The sequence below is a fragment of the Eretmochelys imbricata genome, chromosome 18 (assembly GCF_965152235.1).
Source record: "Eretmochelys imbricata isolate rEreImb1 chromosome 18, rEreImb1.hap1, whole genome shotgun sequence".
Taxonomy (NCBI): Eukaryota; Metazoa; Chordata; order Testudines; family Cheloniidae; genus Eretmochelys; species Eretmochelys imbricata.
This window is the reverse complement of record NC_135589.1, coordinates 16,123,584-16,146,236: the sequence shown is the minus strand read 5'-3', so window position 1 is coordinate 16,146,236 and position 22,653 is coordinate 16,123,584. Positions and strand designations below refer to the sequence as shown.

The 22,653-nt window shown below is 49.3% G+C and overlaps 1 protein-coding gene across 1 annotated transcript in view; it reads left to right on the top strand.

Moving 5' to 3' along the window:
* ACAP3 (ArfGAP with coiled-coil, ankyrin repeat and PH domains 3) overlaps positions 1-22,653 on the top strand; it is a 118,733-nt gene that overhangs the window by 58,175 nt on the left and 37,905 nt on the right. Inside the window, exons 6-10 of the mRNA XM_077837201.1 lie at positions 1,088-1,271; positions 5,801-5,845; positions 7,056-7,151; positions 7,939-8,013; positions 12,151-12,162. Of these exons, the coding sequence (XP_077693327.1) occupies positions 1,088-1,271; positions 5,801-5,845; positions 7,056-7,151; positions 7,939-8,013; positions 12,151-12,162 (412 nt within the window). The remainder of the gene's footprint in view (positions 1-1,087; positions 1,272-5,800; positions 5,846-7,055; positions 7,152-7,938; positions 8,014-12,150; positions 12,163-22,653) is intronic.

Genomic DNA, 22,653 nt, shown 5'->3' with positions numbered 1-22,653 from the left:
TGGTAAGCTTTTCAGGAAAGGGTCTGTCTCTTACTCTGTGTTTGTACAGCACCTGCCCCAGTGGGGCCCCAGAGTCGCTTGAGGTCTGTAGAGGCTACTAATGATTCATAAAGTTCACTTTATGGATCCAATATCTCTCATCTAGCACACTAAACAAATAAACGTGCCAGTTACAAGAGCTCAAAAAAGTCTGGGGGGAAAAATAAAACTTCTAATTTTAACACTTCAGATCACCAAACCCAACTGGCAGGCAGGTCAGAAGAGACATGCATATGGGCAAAGTGCACTTGGCTGGGCAGTGAATTTTAAACAGAACTGGCTGATTTGTGGTATTTTCATGGCTCCAGTACAGTATTTTTGGTGACATATAATTTGACTGTTTCTTATAGTGCCTGTTATGAAACATCCCAGTCTCATTGCAAGGCAGCTGGAGAGCATCATTAGGGTTGTGCGGGTTGCTGGGTATTGATCTTGGTGACGCCTCTAACTGCTTTGAAGGGACAGCACAGTGTTAGTCTCTGCATCCAGAGGGAGATGCTTTGGGTCAGATTCTGAGTCTGATTCATTGTTTCATGGAACTTTAAGGCCAGATGGGACCATGAGTGAAACCTCCTGTCTATCACGGGCCGTTACATTTCATCCAGATACTCCTACACGAAGCGCAAAGACTTTAGTTAGACCACGACATTTCAGTCCTCAGGAGACTAAACTGCGGGGTACAGGCACAGAACAGGGGAGACCGAGGTGCCACCAATACCCGAAACCCCCTGCAGTGCCAAGGAATTCATTAGAAGAGATATGCCCAGATAATCCTAGCAGGCAAACCAGGCCCCATGCGAAAGAGGAAGGCAACCCTCCCCTCCCCTTGCCCCAAGATCCCTGCCAATCTGAGCTGGGGGAAAATTCCTTCCAGCCCCAGATTTGTCAGAGCTGAGTGGGGTCACTGAGTACGGTGTGAGGTCAGGGTCTGGCCATGAGAGAGATCATACACCACCGGGATCCCTGCTGCATTCCAATGCTGATTCCCTGGTGGTCCTGCCTGCCCTGTAATGGTGGTTTCCACCATTTCTTCCCCTTTGGGTTCCAGTGATGTCCGGAAGTTCAAGGAGACGAAGAAACAGTTTGACAAGGTGCGCGAGGACATGGAGATCTCTCTGGTGAAGAATGCGCAGGCCCCGCGGCACAAGCCCCACGAGGTGGAGGAAGCGACGGGCACTTTGACCATCACCAGGAAGTGCTTCCGACACCTGGCCCTGGACTACGTGTTACAGGTGAGGTTCTGGCCCACCAGCTCCATCCAGTCTTCCTGTCATAGAATCAGGCGAGCTCAGGATAAATGCTGATTATCCATCAGCCGAGAGTAGAGGAACCATTGGGTGGTGGAGGTGAGAAAGGAGGATCGGACATTTGGATTTTAAAGAGCATCTGATTGTGAAATTATCCAGCACTTAACCTGCTGCCTCAAAGAGAATCCCTGGGAAGTTTTTAAAAGCCAGTGCATGATCTGGCGAGACCCAGTCAAAGGTGTTTCGAGCAGACCTGGAATGAAAGGCCATATCTGTACTGAGGGTTTGCCCTAATTTCAGTCGTGAGGTAGCCGGGCTGCTGCAACCCCAAGGATAAACAGGAAAGCCACAGTTTGCCCTAAATCCCAAGTCTGCTCTGACCACCCTTTACTTGGCATACTCCAGCCTGTCCATATCAAATGCTTACTTTACCCCTGCTTGAAGGTGGCGTAAGGTCCATAGGTGTACACGTATTGGTGGGGCTGCTATCTCTATAACTGACATTGATTGCGTGGCAAATTCCCAGGATAGACAAGGCCTAAGGGAGAGCCGGTTTCTCTCAGAAGTCTCTGCCTCTCTGATCTGCAGATCTCTCCAGCAGGGCTTACAAGATGGCATTGTGCAATTAGCCAAAGTAAGAAGGAGAGATAATGCCTCTGAGTGCTTTTCTCCCCTATGTTCTGATGGTGAGTCACAGCCCATTCCTCCTACAGAGAGTTTCCTGAAAGAAAACCTCTGGGCACATGTGTGCGTGTTTGTGTATATATTTGGGCACGCATACACGTGTGTGTGTACACATTGCTTGAAAAACTGCACCCTAGCGAAATGTCACAATCATTTTTCATAAAGAAAACTTAAACTAATTCCCTTGATTGAAGCTCCTTTTAGCATTACAGTCTCCTCAAGGAACATAGTTTTTGCCCCTGTAATTACCCCTTGCCCACCGCCAAAGCTTCGTTTGCATCGTTTGCAGATTTGATCAGCTGACTTCAGGTTCCTCCTTCCAGGCAATGGGTTTAATAACTGAACAAATTCAGTGCAAATATTGATCCATGTGTCACTCCACTAGCCCTCATTCCCTGCAGCACCAAATTGGGACCATCTGCCAGCACCGTCTGTCTTATCATGAGATAGTCTATGGCGTCACATCCTACTGATTGCTGAGAATCAGCAGTGGGTGGAAAGGGGATGCTGTCCCTTTAATTTGTAAATTTGCTAACCTTGAGGGATTGTAGCTCTTCGGCTTCTGGGATTTAGAGAGAAATCCAGCTGTGGTTGCTGGCAAGGTCACTAGGGAAAGAAGTTCCTGTGTTCTAGGCCAATATCCAATGCTGACGAAGGTAGAAAGTGCCACTAATGCCAGAGGCTGATCCAGTGGGATTTCTCTGCTAGCCCTGCAGGGGGTGGGGAGGGACCGATCTAAAGCCATGTGCCCCAAAAGACACAGGCAGAGGAACTGGGGCAGGATCCCTTTGCATCTCTTTAGGCTCAGCGACATTAGAGTTGGGACAGAGTTAGCATTTTATTTATTTATATGGACACGCTGGGGCCCTTGACATAACTTCAATCTGCACCCTAAGTGCGGCTGTTTTACCAATCTCTGTCCCCTTCCGACAATTCCCCTTCCCTATTTCAAAGGTCTCGGAAACAAGAGGAGTCCTGCTCAGAGGACGTAAAGGGGTTGGCCTGCAATGCAGAATCTGGCTCAGCATTTTTTGGCTAATGTGCCTCTCACCTTGCCCAAGGATGCTAGGATGCAATGTGCCTTGGGGAAAAGCAGATTCCAGCCTCTCAGCTCTCTGATTTATCACAGCAGCCAAATATCTGTCAGTGAGATGATCAAGGAAAGTTGGAGTTAAATTAGTTAACTACTGTGCAAATCTGCCAAAGTCCCTCCCCCTCACCCCCCCACCCCGCCCCCAAAATTGGATTGCATGAATCAGTTACTTGAAGTAACTGGGTATTTTTAACTGCCAGATTAATTTGTTTTTACCAGTATGCATTTGTGTGGCCTAGGCGTGCCATCTAGTGGCTGGTTTGGTTTATTTACTGGAATGTCTAGATGAGACCAAACAATTAACAGAAGCCTCTATGGTGGGAGAAAGAGATCTGGAAAAAAGATACCTTTTGGCCTCATGCAAGATGCCAGGAAACAGTCCTAGCAAGGCCACGACTGACATGTCTTAATCCTTACGGCTTGGCACTTCCACTAGCACCAGACCATAGCTGGAAAGACACAGCGCTCATTTCCTGGACCAACAGCCTGGGAAAAGCAGGAAGCCTGCCCCTCCCGCTTTTACCCGAAACTATTTCCGTTTATCACGAAACAGACTTTGGCCACAGGCCCAAAATTTGCATGAAGGAACTTTGCTTTTATGAATATTTGCACACACAAAAATGAGTCCAAAAGGGGCTCAGACCCAGAGAATTGCAATTCAGGGCCAGGTTCTCCAGGGTGATCTGGCACCTTTGCATTCCTCAGGTGGTGCATAGAGGCCAGATTCTGATTGTAAATGGCCATGGAGTTCCCCTGGTGGAGTGGAACTCCCCGCCCCCGATTTGGCTCCCATCCATCCCCTATCCCCATCCTGGCTATGGAAGGGAGGAGGGGGAAGGTTGTGGGGCAGGCTTGGGATGTGTCTGAGTCAAGTTCCTCTACATGATACTCGCTGGTATAAAGCCCTCTGGATAGCTATAGCAGAAGATGGGACATGGCTGAGGAGGAATCGGGAGGCAGGTTCTGCCAAACGCAGACACACTCCATCCCCTGCGCCCAGCAGAGCTCAGACATGGGGGAGAATCGAGCCCTCGGTCCCTGCCTGTAACTTTCGCTCCACTCTCGTCTCAGCTACTCCAAGTGCAGCATGGTTGGAGCTAATTGGTGCCACATTTATAAATGAGATACTAACACACCGGGACCTGTTTTGCAGCTGTCATGGTAACATATTGTTCGTGACACCGACAGCTGAAGCCCCATAGAAATCTTCTGCTACATTTGACAGTCTCTCTAGTGCTAATTACAGCACTTGTAAGGCTTCCCAGATGGGATCCATGGGAAAGGTATTATGTAACTGCACACTATTCATTTTTTATTTTTAAGGCATCACCATCTCTTCTGCAGCCTCTTATTTTTCATTTCCCTTTAATGTTTTATAAATCTCAGAAGCATTTTTCATCTCCTGACCTGTGGTCCATGACCAGAGCTGACAAGAATGTACTGGTCCTGAGAGCGTTTGCACTAGTTCACCAACCAAACAGTTTTGCAGCAGTCTCGCCCACCTGATTTTGGCATCTGTTATCTCGTGAACCACTAGTGCTCACTAATGGACCTAGACACAGATGCTAGGCTGGATTTATGGCTCTTACAGTGTACCTGGCAGCCAATTCACCAAGCGTCCTCTACTATTCTGGTCCTTGTGCCTTTCTTGGGCAAAAGCTGCTGGTTGCTTCAAAAGGTGCTGTGATTTTGCGATTCAATTAATTAGGGGTTAAGATGAGAGCCCACCAAACTCTCTGTATTGGTGACATATGGCAGGTCTCCAGAAATAAAAGGACAGCACAGGAATCAGCCGCATCATGCCCTGTCTTTTATAATGGGGATTGAAGCTGGGATTTGCCTGGTCAAAGTTGCACGGAGCAGGCTGAGAGATGTTGGAACGTGCTTTTGAACCGCACTGCTCAGCACCAGCTGAAGGAGCACCAGAACGGAGGTGCTTTAGCACCAACACCGACTGTGTTTTGCAGAGAGGTGTTACGACAGCCGCAGAGTACGTTTCAGCCTCACTAGATGGTGCTGTCGTGCTTCTCTGACCACGGAAATATGGCGCTAGACTAAGGACTGAGTGTGTGACTGAAGGCCCCTTCTTTCATCCTTAGAAGTGACCACAGACCACAGGAGATCAGAGGCAGGCTGGGGGCCACGCAGTGGAAGTTTGCACAGCAGCTGCCGGTGCTGTGAGGATAACTTCGGTTTCCAGGGCTGTCAGGCGACTGATGCCTTTCCTGAGCGCTAAAGTCACGGAACTGGTTTCCTTTGTCAATGACAATGGGTTATTTTAGGAACAAGGTCCCCATGCTCAGGTACCGTGGGTGCGGATTACGTGGCCAGCTGAGCTATGGCGAATGCGTAGCCCTGAGCCAGCACAGATTGTACTGACGCCACTCGACCTAGCAGCTAGGAGGAAGCAAAGCTGTCGCCCACCAGATGTTAAATGTGCATCGACATCACAGGCACCAAGTATTGATTAGTCTCCTGGGGCCAGCCTAGCTATTCCGGTGATCTGCAGTAACACAAAGGGGGCAGCATCTTCAAATGCACCTATGTCCCTTAGGAGCCTAAGTCTGAAAATTTGACCCAGGGGCTTTAATTTTTACCCAGAAATCTCTACATCTCCAAGTGGACCAGTCAGGCGCCAAGTACCGCTGCCTGCTTAGGGTTGTTGCAGTGGGTGCGGCTTGTTATGTCTAGCCCATGGGCTGCTGCAGCTGAGTGTCTTGTCTTGATTCCCTCACAGATCAATGTCCTCCAGGCCAAGAAGAAGTTTGAAATACTGGATGCGGTAAGGGTGCCGTTCAGTTTTCCCTGCTGTCCCCTGGTGACTCATTAGACTGTTTCAGACAAGCAGCCGTGTTAGTCTGTATTCACAAAAAAGAACAGGAGGACTTGTGGCACCTGAGAGACGAACACATTTATTTGAGCATGAGCTTTCGTGGGCTACAGCTCACTTCATCGGAATGCATCACGGAAACTTATGCTCAAATAAATGTGTTCGTCTCTCAGGTGCCAGAAGTCCTCCTTTTCTTACAGTAGCGTTGCACGCTCCGTTTCGCCCAGGCACATACACGTCCGCACGCGCCCCCGGCACTGAGATCATGTGTGACACAAGCAGGAAGGCCGATGTGGGCTGCAGGGTTCTGGCACAATAACGCACCACAAAGAAACAAAAAAAAAATCCCTCGGCGCTCTGGAAGGGCGAGGGCTGTCAGAGAGGAGTGACAGTGACACTGTGGAAAAGGCGCCATTGTCACTATGTGGGGCGGGATGGGGGGGGATACCTGCAAGATTAGTAAGATTAGAGGGAGGAGGAATGGTGAGAGAGAGAGGGCGCAGAGGAAGAGCGAGAAGGTGGAAAAAGAGGATGTGTTGATGTCTGCAGAGAGAGGTGATGTAGCTGAGCCTGAGAAGGAGATATGCATGGTCTAGAAATGATATGCTCTACCTTGGTACATATATGGCCATCATCCCCATAACGTCTGAGCACCTCGCAGATGATGCGTGTGGCCTCAGAGCACCCCGTAGAGGCAGTGCCGTATTCTTATTCCCATTTTACAGAGGCGAAGAGAGATCAAGTGACTTTTCCAGGGTCACGCAGGGAGCCGGTGACAGAGCCAGGAATAGAACCTAGATCTCCTGAGTGCAGTGAGGGCCTGGTCAGTCACAAGAGATGTAGTTCCATGTAGTTCTATGAGGTGGGTCGCTCCTTCGCCATCATCAGCATGGAGGAGAGCTCCCACAGGCTAGCGTTATCCCGGGTGTCACCCAACAGAAGGCATTGGAGTGACACGGGGGATTCGTTTGGCCCTGGCAGAGGGAGGGGCTCCGAGAGAGCTCTTTTAGAGAGGATTGTGTCTGCTCAGGCTGTTTTCCTAGGCCAGCACTGAGGCTGATATTCTACTGGGGCGAGAGGGTGCCCTGCATAATCTCCCCTCTCCTCCCATCCCCATGGCTCCGCTCCTGTTCTGACCGTGTGCCTTGTTTCCCATCCCCAGATGCTGTCCTTCATGCATGCCCAGTACACCTTTTTCCAGCAGGGCTACAGCCTCCTTCATGAACTTGATCCCTACATGAAGAAGCTAGCCACCGAGGTGAGGGATTGGGGCGAGGGGGTGCTTGGTTCAGTTTGCCATTTCCCTGTGGTGATCCCTTCACCATGAAAGCCTTGAGCATCGAGACGGAAATGCTCCGGAACCTGTCTTTGCCAGGAACATGGCCGGCATGGGGATTCAGGAGCTCAGCCGTAATTAGACAAGTTGGCTCTTTCTGGGCATCTCCTGCTCACTGGGCCAAGCAAAATCCCCTATGGTCCATCTGGGACTGGGCAGCCTTCCCAGGCACAAGGCATCCTGTTTTGTTTTTTTTTGTTTTTGTTGTTTTTTTTTGTATTGCATCTTTCTTGCCAAAGTTTAGGGCCTGGACTGGAGACATACCCTCCAGATTCCTGATCAGATTCTAGCCCTGGTCTTATACTGACAGTGCATACTGGGGAAGAAGTTGGGATTTCATAGGGTGGTGGGCATGCCCAGGTGGTGCAGACAGGAGCGCGAAAGCTCATAGTGATGTGCTTCAGGATAATCTTTGTGCTTTGGTCTAAGGAGCTCCCTGTAACCAGGGCGGTGACAGAGCATCACCCCAAATCCCATGTTCTGGGAGGAGGTCCCAGGGGTGGAAAGTTAACTGCTGCACCAGCCCACAGCGCCCACCCAAACGCAGCCTCACTGGACCCGGGGAAACTTGCATCCCTCCCCAGGACGTAGGCCATTTGCAAGACTGGCGTGAGCCCAGAGGAGGGGAAGTGGGAGAGATGGCTGGGGGCTCGGTAATGGGAACCATCTCACTGAATTTTCCTTCTGGTTTTCTCCTCCCTGTCTTCAGCTAGACCAGCTGGTGATCGACTCGGCCGTGGAGAAGAGGGAGATGGAGCACAAGCATGCACTGATACAACAGAGGGTGAGTCCCAGGGGGCTGCAGGCTGGCATGAGAGGACATCACTCTCCGTCAGCACGGAGAGCTGAGTGGTTAGCGGCACCTCAGCCTCCCAGCAAGAGGACTGCTGCGGGAGAAGCTAGCGATGGGAGTGTAATGGCCCTGCAGCTGGGTTACACACCATGCGGCAGTTAAACCTTTCTGCCGTCGTGTGCCAGAGCTGGGTTTGGATGCAGCTGCTGGGGGGTCCCTTCCCAACTAGCACTATTCTGGTTTACAGAATGGGAGTGCCATCTAGTGTTTGGAGCTGAAGTGATCAGGAGCAGGACTCCTGGGTTCTGGGCCCTCTCTACCCTAGGGCAAATATTTCACCTCCTTGTACCTCAGTTTCCCCCTGCGTGTGATGCTTCTCTACCTCCCTAGGTGGTTGTGAGGCTTAATTGGTTAATGTCTGTGAAGCACTTTGAGGTTCTTGCGCACAGGGAACCATTCCTGGAGCATGTTATTGTCATGAGTCCACACATAAAAACAGTGTCACGTAAGGCTGGGATATCGCTCTGGGAAGCCAGGTTTGGCTTGACGAGCAGTTAGAGCAGCCCCGCAGCTCTCCCATTCTCCCTCCCTCGTCTCATCCATTCCCTCTCTTTTCTCTTCTCCCCATCCTGCCCTCACAAGCCGGACAAAGCGTCTGGCGAGCCCCAGCGTCTGCAGCTGCCATGGTGGCAGCACATCCCTCCCGAAATTTGTCTGTCTGCTCTCACATCTGTCCGGCCGGCTTCCCCTCCACCTTTCTCCAGCACGCCTGACTGCCCCAGCTCCACCAGATGGTCAGCGCCCCCTTTTAACTCCGCCAGCAGACGGAGGGATGGATGGAGCCATTTGCTCCCTGGGGGCTGGGCTGGCTAAAGGGCCATTTCTTCATTCACATGGAGATCCCCCTTCCCCCCCGCCCCGGTTAGGTTAATGGGTTGTGAGGGAGAAGAGGAGGGAAATGCACCTCTCTTCCCCATATCTCACTTCCCTCCCACAGGACGAATTCCCAGCTACCAGGTACAAGAGGCCCTGCCTGCTTTCTGAGTAGAGATCTCCACATCCCTCCCCAAAGGGGCAGAGCAAAGCTATTTAAACTGAGGTCCAATAGACAGGTACAGGTGGTGAAGAGACCAAACTGCCTTTCACTACATGATTAGATAGATAGATAGTTAGATAGATAGATAATGTCTGGGTATGGTTGGATGAGCAGACCGAGGGGTACATATGGGGATGGATGGATGTCCGTTCAGCATGGACATTATTAGATATAAGGAAGGATCCTCTTTGTTCTTTGAAGAGTCACGTTCTGCCCTTTCCTAGCACCCTCCATCTGAGGCTCTCCAACGGCTTCACAAACATAAATCAGTTATGCCTGACAAAGCCCCTTTGCTACATTAGTACTAGTCAGCCAATGCTGAAGCTAGATAAACTGAAATACAGAGAGGTGAAGTGACTTCCCCAAGGTCAAGCATTGAGGGTGCATCTTCATGGCAAGCAGAAACCCAGAGCGAGTCTCAGAGCCCCGGTCTCCAGTCGTGGGCTCGCACTATAGCCATAAATATATCTGTGTATACGTCTGGACTCGGGCTGGTGCTATGTTAACATAAACTTGGTACCTTTTAGTTCATACTAGCAGCATCTATGGGGGTGGAGGGGAGTTACAGTGTAGCCCTTTGGTGTGCACAGCAGTTCACACCCCTGTAATCTGAACTTCGGGGCCGTTAGAGAAGCCTTGAGAATCAGCCCCCAAGAGTTTATCTGAGGAATTTTATCCCTTCCTTGTCGAATCACTTATTCGTAAATAAATTTTACCCGCTCTATAGGTGGTCAGAGAATATCCATCAAATAAATGAGGTCTGATTTCTTTTTCACCATGATTTATTCACAAATAATTTTTCCCCTGTCTGCTCGTTGTTTGCCCGTAACAAAGAGATTGTTAATAGTGTTTCCACTTGATTGTCTCCTGCCTGGTTTATAATCTCAATAATGACCATGGGCCGTGGTGCCCCTGAGTGAAAAATGCAGAGATGTCTACTTCCCAGGCTATCAAGTCTCCTGATCCCTCTGGCTCTAAACACTCCCATTCTGTAAACCAGCCAGTTACTAACCCCTGGAATATGCCCTGTGCCTTGACCGTTATTACTTAAAGGAAACCTCTTCTCTAATGAGCCCAAAACCAGATTTTTTTCCTCCTCCATCAAGAAGGCAGCTGCGGGGTGGGTAACTTCACCAGTAAGAGGAGAATATTTTGGGGAAAATTTTGGTGCTCCAGTAGAAACTTGATTTTACGGCCACCAGTCTTTTGCACAACCAGTTATACGAACCATTTTTCCCAATGGAAAAGAAAAAAAATTCACATAACAAAAGCGATATCGATGATGAGTAAGTTGACATCCCTTCATCTACTAACAAGCCAAAGGAAAGAATGCCTATGGCTGAGTCAACAGCCCATGTCACGCAGTGTGGATCCCCTTAGATCTCCGTGGAAGCAGTGGTTCAGTACTGATGAAAAGGGAAGAGTGAATTACCAACACCACTTCCTGTGTTTTCCTTGGACATCCACCTCGGATGATCCTTCTTTAGCTTCTAAGATATGCTAAGACCACAGTCCTACGGGGCATGGCTTCAGAAACAATTATGCCACCTGTGTCAAAAGTATCTCAGTGCCGGGAGCATGAGAAACAGGGCAGATATGGAGTTTGGGCCCATCCCCAGCTAGCAGGGCTACAGGATCCTTGAAGAAACATCCTAGGATCTTTTCATACAACAAAGCTGCAGTTTCCCATGCAATATTAACACTAAGACTCTTGCTGAGTTGCCGGGGAGGTCAGTGGAGTCTGCTTAAATCTCCTCCCTGGGGCCTAAGTAGGTTGCTTAGCTTGCATGTCCTGTGGATGTCTGAAAGGAAATGCCCAGCTGAGACCCAGGCAAAGCCCAATATTGATTTCGTCCTCATGAGCAAGGAAGTGGATTGACAGGCTGGGAGAGGAGAGGGCAGTTCGGTCGTCTGCACAGCGGCCGCTGGGGAGGAGGAGATGGATTCCAGTGTTTTGCTGCCAAAGCAAAGTCCAGACTCTGCACAGAGAGGCATGTTGCGTTTCTCATGCCCGTCCCAGAGCAGGACTGACGGGAAAGGATTCACATGCACCATGCATTTAAAAAGATGCAGAGCCCACCTCTGCTCCACTGGATCAGTGCATTCGGCTAGTGAAGCCAGCATGTCGCTACCCTGCCTTGGCATGACACCTAGTGACAAAGGTGTGCCACAGTCCACTTCCGCTGACACCATGCAAATCCAGAGTAACTCAACTGGAGTCATGGGCGTGGGGGCAAACCCTCAGCCGGTTACATTGGCATACCTCTATTTGCTACAGGGGAGCTGTCCAGTAGCTGAGAGTGGGGCACTGGGTGTTGCAGCTGGATGAGTTCTTGACTCTGGACCCACAAACTGTGGATTCAAATCTAACCCCCAGAGTTGGATAACAAACTCCCAGTGCAGTAGCAGGGGAAGGGTGTCGGTCTGCATGATCAGGGATGAGATGCTAAACTGAGGTCTTCTTTGGCAGAAATTAAAGATCCCCTTGCAATGCTTGTGAATCGTAAGGGAAAACCGAGGAGTCTGGCCCCTACATCCCCTCCTTTGCTAACACGGATTCTAACATGGCCTGTTGCCGAGTATATACCGGTTGCTGCACTGACAGCATCTAACTCGTTATTCTGTACAGCTATGGAAGACCAAATCAAATGCTGTTCCCTTGTGCTATTGCTGGACATTCATAGAAAGCAGCTGCAGTGCTGTCTTCTCAGTTTGCAAACCCAGAACTACACACTCACATTCCCATGGGCCCACAGTGTCAGATCTGCCATGCACATCAGGCACTGAGATGTTTGGCTCCCTGACCCTGGTACGTAGCTACTGCTTGTGTGCAGAAATACAAGATTTGGAGGGGCACAGAAATTGCATGGATAATTCTGAGCCTGCCGGTGCATCTGGAAAACATGGTCGCTACGCCTTGAGAAGCTTCGCTGGGGGTTGATTTTGCACTTGATCACTCGGGAAATGTTAAGTAATGTGCCTTTTTTTCTTCTTTTTTCTCTCATCACCCATCGCTGACGTGCCCCCTCCAGACCCTCCTGCAGGTGAGTACAGCCACATTGCTGTGTAGTGTCTTTTGAGAGATTGGTTCTTCCCTTTTATGAGCTAAATTTATTGGACGGAGTTGCACTTAACTACACGTGAACTCCAGTGAGCCCTGCTTTTAGATCTACACTGGCAATGGGATGGATCCTGGCTGGATCCTTTAGTGCACTAGCCTGTCGTCTCTGGAGAACTAATTCCCAAACGCAGTTGTAAGGGAGTTTGGTGGTTTCATCCTAATCCCTATTAGATTTTCCTTCACATAACAAAACTACCATGCTATATCCCAGATGCCTGGCAGTCTTGACTCAAGAGAGGCCCAGTTCTGGAACTGCAGGGGTTCCGTGGATTGGGACTGAAGTGTGTTGACCAAGCAGTGGAAGTAGAATAGCAAGAAATTCTGCAATTGAAGATGGATGGGCCAGATTTTGGAAAGCATTCATGTGCCTGAAGATGCAAGTAGGCAGTCCTAGTGGGGTTTTCAATAGGTCCTAGGTGCCTAACTGCCATTGAAATCCTACATGCTTTTGAAAACCCCTCTGCGTGCCTATCCCCATCTGCATCTGTAGGCACCTAAGTACTTTACAAAATTCTGGCCAAAAGTACATTGACAGAGCCCTGAAAGGGCCCAGGACCCGCAGAAGAGGGAGCGCTGCGGGTCAGGAATAAGATGCATTGGCAGAGCTGTGGGCCTGGAATAGCAGGGGCTTTTATAACTGAGCAATGAGGTGCAAGGGGCCTTGGGACTGGAATGGTGGGTGGTGGTGCTGGTCGGGTCTGAGGTACGGGGTGGAGCTGTGTGGGCAAAGCTTGCCCGGTGCATACCCACACTCTCCTTGGGTCCAACCAATGCGCCTCTGTCCCTGGCTTCGGTGAGCATGGAATGTTAGGAGCATGGGATAAAGGAGCAAGTCGACTGGGCCATGCTCTGGTCACCAGGGCTTGGGTTGCTGTTTCTCAGCACCATGGACACTTCCTCCTGTTCATTTCACCTTGCCCTGTGTTTCTGGGTGGAAAACCAGAGGCTAAGCAGGCGATGGATTTGTTAGCTGAAGTGGGGCCATGGCTATATATCTTATTCCCACCGAGTAGAAGAACACTCTCAGGCGTGGAATTCAACAGATAGGAAGCCAGTGCTGAATCGACTGTGAATTGACAGAATGATAAACGGAGTCTTTCCCCCTTCTCCCTGCTCCACGGATCACTTAGCCACAGCTGCTGCACTGTAGCTCCATTGCATAACCCTGTTTACTTTAGCTTTATTGACACGGGTCAGGAACTGTTCTGCAAACCGCCAGATGGGACAGCATGGGAGACAGGAAGTAGTTAATCTGCTGTCTGTTTTCTTGGAGTTCAGCAGTTCTTTAGTACCTGCTCCCTTTCCCTTCAACCAAGCATTAAGGTACTTGGGGAGGATGTCTGATGGGGCCCTCTTTGGTTTGGTACCAATGTGCGGCCATATGTAATAGGGGTTATGATTATGCACTGCCAGGGCGCACCTCAGCTTGTTAGCCAGGAAGGACATGAAGGTACAAGCCCTACATCTCAGTCAGGTCCGCGTCAGCTCAGCCGTGGGATCCCTACCTCCGCTGTACGTAGCTGAGAGCGAAAGTCCACTGCTGAGCTGAGGCTGCCAGTCAGCTCAGTCCCGGACGCTGCCTCTCCTGTTGCTCAGGCTTCACTCATGGCAGAGAGTATGTCCTGCTGTCTGCAGTCTGAGGTGTCCAGTCCATTGGACAGCAGCTCATTCTACCTCCTGGGTGTAGACAGATGAGCTATTGAGGCTTTTCTATTCTGATCCATTTAGGTCCTTTCCCACAGGAGATGACAACAGTGAGGCCACGGAATTAGGACCCTTTTCTGATGAGATTAGGTAACTGGCTTCAAAGCGAGATAATCTGCAATTGAACGGCTGAATAGCAAAGCAAAGGCAAAATCCCGAGAGAGGGCGAGTCTGAGAACTCGATTTAATCCACTGCATGGTTTCCAAATTGTGTAGGCTTTCACTAGGAAGCTTGTTGGCTGATGGCCTATGAGAGCTAGTCATTCTCTCCAGGCCAATAGCTAAGAACCCCACAAGCTACACCCCACCAGGAGTCCTTCAGCACCAGCAGAAGATGGGACAACTGGTAACACAAACCACTAGGAGAAATATCAGGTCATGCACAGATACAATTTAGAAGCATCCAAATTAGAACCCTCAGATCCAGGTATTCAGCTGAGTCCCTTCACTATAATGGGCTGAACCAAAACCCCAGATCCAAACATGCCCCAACTCCCAGGAAAGTTGGGAACTGGATTTAAGATGTGCAGCTCCGGCTTCTGTCTCATTTCAACCTGAAACCAGGCAAAGCCCAGGTTTGGGGGGCTGCTGAAACCTGACTCTGAAATTAGACCTGCAAAGGTGTGAAACTCCCACACAAATCCACGCCAGAGAGATTGATTTGCCTGGGTGAAATATTTTAATTCCATGTTGTTGTGTGATGAAATCCGGCTGTGCCTGCCTTTTCATTGTGATTGGTCCGATCTACAACTCCAGATCCTGAGCTCCCCAGCTGTTAGGAGATTTCAAAATTCCAGTCTGGATCCAGACATCAATTTTGCTTTCTTTATAAAGAGCCAGACTGATTCTCAGCAGCACTCCTGAATGCTGGGGTGTTGGAATGCCAGGCCTGAGGTGTATAACATTAGTCCATCCCTGCTTTGTTTTTCTTTTTAAAGAACACTACATGAGAAAAACAAGCCAGAGATATTTGTCCCATCTGGGCCACTCCTCAGAATCACTGACAAGCTGCATTGTACAGTTTAGAGTCGGACCCGGAATCCACTTAGCATCTGTCAGAGCATCCCATGTGCTGTGGTGAAAATAAGAGGCGATGTGCAAGAGCCACTGACAAAACAGACATAGAATCATAGAATATCAGGGTTGGAAGGGACCTCAGGAAGTCATCTAGTCCAACCCCCTGCTTAAAGCAGAAGCAATCCCCAATTTCTGCCCCAGATCCCTAAATGGCCGCCGCAAGGATTGAGCTCACAACCCTGGGTTTAGCAGGCCAATGCTCAAACCACTGAGCTCTCCCTCCCGCCCCCTATTCAGGAGCTAAGTGAAGAAACACAGGAGGCAGAGAGAAAGCAGCCGTGCAGGGTGCAGAATTCATTGATAAGTTCACGTGTATCTAGGCTCTCATGCAGATCAACGTTCCTCTGCAGGGAAAAATTGAGCAGGGCTTTCATGGCGCTCTTATTTTGTTAATGCTCTCTCAGGGGAACGTCATGCCTCATGAAATGAAAGCGTAACAGAATTGGAAGGCTACTGACAAGCGTTTCCTGTGTGTGCATACGCTCCCTGAGCCTGATTGCCCTGCGGGGAGGGAAAGAAATCCATTTGAGCCTCCTGGCCCCGGGGCGGGGGGGGGGAATTAAACGGGCGTGATGACTTCATCGTTGAGAGGAGGGAAGGGTCTCTCTAATGCAGTGCATTTAAAACCAGCCATTTCACACAAAGCTGCTCTACTAACCAGACTGGCTGGGAAGAGCTGAGGAATGACTCGGGATCAGACGCAAAGAAAGCAAAGGAGCAATTATACCAGATTGGGATCCTTATGAGCAGAGCTACCCATGGCCTTGGCTCCCTATGTACATGACCAGTGGCCCTGGGAAAGTTAGACAGCCATAGTCGAGTGCAGGGTTGGAAGCGTTTCACTTCCAGCTGCAGTAGGGTATTAGAGGCGAGATCCTCAACGGGTATAAATCAGCCTCGTGCCCATGAAGCCAACAGAGCTACGCGGCTTTACAGCAGCTGAGGATGTGGCCCTACGTTGAGATGGACACAAAGCAAAATACAGGTCTGAACAGCCCTGAATTCTGGAGCTGCCCCTGCAGCTCTATACTGGGCCAAACCAAAGCCCTGGATCCAATGACCCCCAGACCATTGCTTGTTATAGCCGGACAGGAATTTTGTTTTTAAAGTCAGCAGTGCCATGAGAGCGTGTGCCCTGGCTGAAGAAGCCAGCGTCTCTCTGGAGACAGCAGGGAGGCTGCAGATAAGCAGGCTGAATTGGCTTTGTGAGATGGTGGGGAATAGAGGGTGTCCGGATGACAGAGTCAGGTGAGATTAACCCTTCTCTGTATTATGTGCTCTGTGATCTCTGTGGAGTAGAACAGGAAACAGCATGGCCCAGCAAAGAGAGCGTGGGACCAGGACTTCAAGAGAAAGGGGTTTTACTCCCACTTTGCTATATCCTGGGCAAATCACTTGGCCATCTCCGTACCTCAGTTTCTCTGTCTGTGAAATGGAGACGATGATACCCACGTTTGTAAAGAGCTCTGATATTGCTGGATGCAATCTGGTACCATTAGAGGAGGTTGTTACTTCTTTGTGTCTTAACATATACTACTGGGCACTACATTTGGGGGTTAGGCATGGAATCAAGGGGAAATACGATCTCATACATAACAGCCTCTGAAAACTGCAGCAATGCCATTGGACCATAGTCATTGTAGGATAAAGATTTCACCCCACTTAATCCCCACTCTCCTGCTGAGTTACAGGGACCCACAACTGCCTTTTCCCTTGGAGAAGATAGGCAGTAATATATTTTGCCCCATCACAGTGTCTCCCCAAACAACATGGCACTGGCATTGGCGACAGCAGGGAGAGAGTGACTCCAATTTGAAATAATGCTTTGTGGATCCTGCCCTGAGGGTGACTCATGATGATGCCTTGCTAATTGAATTACCCCTTGTCAGGTTTGCGAGGGGTGGGACACAGGCAGGCCAGAACCCGTTAACTAGGAGGAGCTGTGATTTGGATTGAGGGTTGGTTGGTTGCTTGTTTGTTTTTTAAATAAAGCAGAAGAAATTCTGCAGAGTAGAAAATCTTGAAGTGTCGCTGGATTATTTTCCTTCATACTGTTATTCAAGTGTCCTTTGCTCATCCCTCCCTCAGCCCCTGCTGCATCTGTCACCTTTTGTGCATATTCCCAGTGCAGGGATCATTTCAAGCTGCCTTTGTTATCTTAACCACTGCCCCCTTTGTCCTCCTGGCCCGCTAGCCCCACAACGCTGGGCAAGTTCCATTTGCTTTCTCACATTTGCTGTCTACATGAAAACAAATAGTGCTTAAACAGAGGGGACGCTAATAAAATTGGCGCAGGGGTGCGGGGGGTCTGAATTGTTATGGTTTGGAGCAAACCTTTCTAAACTCTCCTGCCAGCTGGGAAAAGCGAGAGGATAAGATTTTAACATGAAGCTGCTGGATCACTCTGCATTTACTGCGTGCACAGCCAGTGTGGGGGGAAAGTTACGCGGTATTTAAAATGTGACTGCGGAGAGACATTGTGTTACTGCTGTGGCCTGGCTCCTGTGGAGATGTGAGTTCAAATTTGTCTTAAGCCACAAGTGAAATGAGTTTGTGCGTTTCCTGCTAGCCCCAACAACGCGGAAGGGGGACACACACTGGCTGACATTTGAAAGGTGCAGAAAGCGACATTTAAGGGAGAAGAATAAAGGGCTGGCTCTTCAAACGCCATTGAAATACATGGGCCTGTGACAGCTTTCTGGAAGGACAGAGGAGAAAAGGGGTAACATTTAAGTTAATAATCAGGGACTGCCCCTGCTAAATAGGGAAGCTTGGCACACTGGCCCTCGCTTTGATGTGACAAGCAGTCTATACGCAGGAGAGGCCTAGGGTATGGACTAAGGTGCACTGGCTGAGCTGTTTGCGGGGAGGTTGCAAGTCATATCTGGCCGCAGCTGGAGTTAATAAATAATAATAATGATTAAGTAATACCTAACCCTTCTCTAGTGCCCTCCAGGTGGGGATCTCAAACCACCCTGCAGCCTTGCCACCCCCATGTGTAGCAGGAAAGAGTTATTGCCATCTCCAGTTACCAACGGGGAAACTGAGGCAGAGAATGACCTGCTTGAAGTACAGTGAGTCTGTGGCTGAGTGAAGAATAGATCCCAGGTCTCTTAACTCATTATGTGCTTTAACTGTTAGTCCATCCTCTCTCCCACTTCCTGGCCTTGCCGAGCCCTTCCATTGAACCCAAATTTACCAGCCAATCAAAGAAAATGAGAAGTTTCTTTGGAGCCCCTTGACTCTTCTCCTGGCCTAGCGCATGGCTTTCTGCACGTGTGCGGGAAAAGAGTGGTGAGAGTCAGGGCAGCGCCGACTGCCTGATTTAGTATCAACGAATACTAAATAATAAACCAGGCGGCCATATGGCTCCGACACGCAGCAGCCCCAACGGAGCATGTGTGGCTTTGTCAGCCAATGGGGGGCTCTGTTTTCCTTAGGAGGGGGTCCCATGTATGAGACGGTCTCAGTAGGAAGTAGCTCCTGGCAAAAGCATGCCAAACCCTTGGAGATCCACTCGGCTGAGGTCAAGGAGCTTCGGCGGAGCATCCTCTTGTCAACTTTGCTCTGGCTTTGTTGGCTGCCCCCACGCCCCTCTGTCCCACGGTGACAGCTGTATGATAATTAGCCTTTGCTCTAAGCTGATTGTTGGTGAATGGGAGGCAGGAGGAGCGGGCAGGCAGGTGGTCCCTAGAGCCTGGCACGCTTCCTTCGCACAGTGTCCCTGCTTTGACAGGAGCGAACGGCGGTGCTCACAGCCACCCAAAAAGGAGTGGGAGGGGTGAGGAGGAGTGTGTGTGGGGGGAGATCTTGCCTTCCCTCCCATCCCACGGTGCCTTGCAGAGATGTTGCTTTAGAGAGCCATTGAGAGGAGAGGCACGCACAGAAGCTCCCTGCTCACTTGACTAGATCAGCAGAACTCCTTCCCCGCAACGGGCAGCATGAAGATTTTCGGCAGGCTTGAGTACCTTCTGGTAAGGAGCTTTTCATACAGGGGTGCTTTGCTGGGATAGGAAGTTTAGGGGGCACTCTCCTTTTGGGTGCAAGAGAACTTAGAGGGGCGTGCAAGACCAGGTCTCCCTGCTCGCTGATGTGACAGACAAGTTAGTTCTGGTTTATTATTTGATAGGGCGGATTTGTTGTGTTCTGTTGGTGTGACATAAAAGTGGAGAACGGTCCCTGAGCATCTTCTCCCTGGCAAGCCGAGAGCAGGGCGATCAGTTATCAGAAGACAATGAGAGAAACAAAAGGGCTGTAAATTGGATTCTTTGAGATCTAGCCTTCAAATGTGTGTTTGTGCACAATGAATGGGAATGTGTGTGTAGGGGTTCCCCCTTAGAACCTGTGTGGGCATATGGGGTCACAGTGTATACACAATCTACACACAGAGACAGGTAAGTGATCATGTATAGAAAGTGCTTTAATATTCACATGCACTAGCAGAGTATATACTTATATTCTTCTGTTCATATATAAAATGTGAGTGCATTTATATGCAAAATATATGTATGTGTACATTCCATCTGCATATCTCCACACACACATTATATATACTTTGTGTGTGTGTGTATAGCTGTCTAGAGCTATATCTATCATCTACCTATATCTATATATACACACACACAAAGTACATAGCCAAACTGGTCTCATATAGTATTTATTTTCATATGGTGTATATTATACACACACGTTTGTGTGTGTGCATTCCAGTCTATATAATTGTTAAATAGTGACAGTTGATGTAAGAGAATAACTGAATGCTTTGCTAATTGAGAAAGCAAGTTGGCATAAAACCATTTTGTCCCTTCTGAGGCAATGCACGCACAGACTGTACATATACCTGCATGTATTTTTTATTATCCTGATTGCTATTCATCGGAAATAGCATAAGCGAAGGGATTTGCTAACAAACAGGATGTATACGAAACCATAGCGGTGGATTGCCGGCTGTGCAATACACAGCATGAAAGCGTATTGGTTATTAGAATCGATCAGATTGGATACCATGGCCTGAGTGGGGAATGGAGTTGTAGCAGAGTGCAGAGCTTTAATGAAGATTCCATCCTGCACATCTCCACTCTCGCGTGTGTCGCCCCCTTCAGGACAGTGTTAGACCTATGCTAAGGGGATATACCCAAGAGTCCCCAGCTACGCAAGGCACAGAGTTTCTAGAGGCTCGTGGGCAGGGCTCTGTCCTTTGAAGAAGACCTTCCAACGGTCCCAGGGACTGGGGCGTGTCTCCACTTTTCCTGTTACAGTGGTTCACTTTATCAGGAAGTTTATTTAATTTGATCAGTCTCCTTCCCTGCGTGCATGGCTGGCTCTGCATAAGCAATTGGACAAGACTCACCGTGGCTGTCTCATGGAGATAGACAAGCGGCTTCTTAAAGGGTTAGCCCTCGAAAGAACCTTGACATTTTTTTTTTCAATGCCCCTTTGTACGAGATAGTGTCTGTGTTGGTTTTTTCCTCCTTTCCATTCGCCAGTTTGAAAGTATCCATGCCTAGGCCTTTTTCACATCCCTCTCTTGGAATTTGTTACCTCATTGTTGTTGCTTCAGTGGCATTCAATGTGTTCCCATGGAAACTATTGTGATGTCATTTCTAAAAGGCCCTCTGTTCCCAGGCAGCCTTGGGTGTAAATTCAAAGCCATGGGGCAGGGAGAAGGGGCACAAAGGGGTAGGATCGATGTGATTTATCAAAACTGCATGAAAGAAAAGAGAACAGATGATGAAGGAAATGCCGGACTTTTCGCAGATCTTATTTCTTGTTTCAGAGGGTGGCTCGTTTATTTTAACATTGTGTGCTCCAACGCATCACCGCTGTGGCTAGCTCACTGTTGCGTGGACAGCTGTAGCCAGATGCCATTCAGAACACGATTCCAGCATGCGTCTGTCATTTCATAATGGCAGTAGGCACCCATTCTATCGTGATGAATATGGTGTAAAACACATGGATGGCTAGATTAATAATAGCAGTGAGCTCTTAATCAATAGATCTCAAAGCATGTTACAAAGGAGCTCAGAATCATTATTCTCCTTTCACATATGGGGAAACTGAGGCACAGAGAGGCAAAGTGATTTGTCCAAGGTCCCCCAGCTGGCCTGTGGCAGAGCCAGGACTAGAGTCCAGCTGTCCAGAGCCCTAGGCCAGTGTTCGCTCCACAAGGCCATGAGGTAGATTGATAGAGCTAGACTGAACTAAAAACAAAACCAGCTTTGCCCTGCGCCAACATTGCAATGATGTTAAGGGTCTGACAAAAGGCAGTTTATTAAAATCAAAGCCGAGTCTCTGTCCATAACATGTGCAGTTACGTGTAAGAGACAGCATGACAGCAGGAGCCTGAGAGAGAGCGTGAGCCCCTTGTCTTGTTCCATCAAGCCTTTACGAATGTGATTAGACCCAGGAACGTTACTCGGCTTACAAGGCAGAAAGGCGATTTTTTCTCTCACTCCACCTGCGGCTGGAGAGTCCAGCTGGGTTCATGGCATTCTGTCTAATAAAGGGTCAGCCACAGGGACTTCACTGATGGCTCGGCTGATGATGGGGATGTGTGTAGGGCAGGCTCAGAATTGCGCTCAGTCTCCCTGGGCTCTTTGGACGGCTCTGCAGGGCTAACAGGATTAAGAGCGTCCTTGGGTCCATGAAGTGAGCAGATGTGAGCCAGACACATGCAGAAAGGGAGCAGGTATGTTGGGTGAGGCAGTACTGTTTTCGCACATTTGCTGTCTCTATCAGTGGCCACAGCCTGATGTTATTTGAACACCGGTTGCAGCACTGTTTCCTCAGATTCTTGGACGAGCTTCCGATGCCAGCAGCTATAATGAATCAAGAATCAGAGGGCAGGGGTCTGGGAATGACATTTCACCAGATGGCTGATATTCTAGCAGTCCCCCCTCCAGAACACCCGTCTTTGCTCCCTCTCTTTTCAGTGGCCAGCGTGCCAGGGGAGGAAACATCTTTATGTGGGCTGGGAATGCGGGGATACATGCACAGGAATCAGTTATTTAAGCCACAGCATCCTGGACAATTAACAATGCTGTGATTAATATTTATTAAGAAAGGAGTGAGGAGCAGAGAACTGGCCCTGCGGATCCACACTGGGCTTAGACGCTGCAGCATTGCCCAGGCCACGCTTCTCAGTCTGGAACCAGAAGAGTTAAGTCTCTCCTTAAGACAAAGGGTAATGCTGCCTCTGTGCATCTCTCTGAATGGACCTGAGCATCTAATCTCTCCCCAGGCCCATAGCGGTCAATCCTCTAGGATGCAATCTGTGAATGGCAGGGACATGAAACTGACTTGAATCCAGCCTTATTTGCTGTTCAGCCTCAAGCCATCTCCATACATTTCCTATTCTCTGCCTGAGTGGGAAAGGAGAAACACATCTCATTTTTCTATTGGGGGAGGGCAGAAACTGGATTTTTCCCTTTTCTCCCCTTTTTCTGATTTGATTTGTTTTTAGATACTTCAGTATTCTCTAGTAATGGCCCCAACAACCTCCCTCTAGTGTAGTGGGGCTGAACGAAACGCATTCCCCCTCTGAGTATCCACATGGGTACGTTCCCAAGGATAAGACACACACAGGACCTTGATCCCTCGAATCTCTTCCTATACTTGGACCTACTTCACAAAT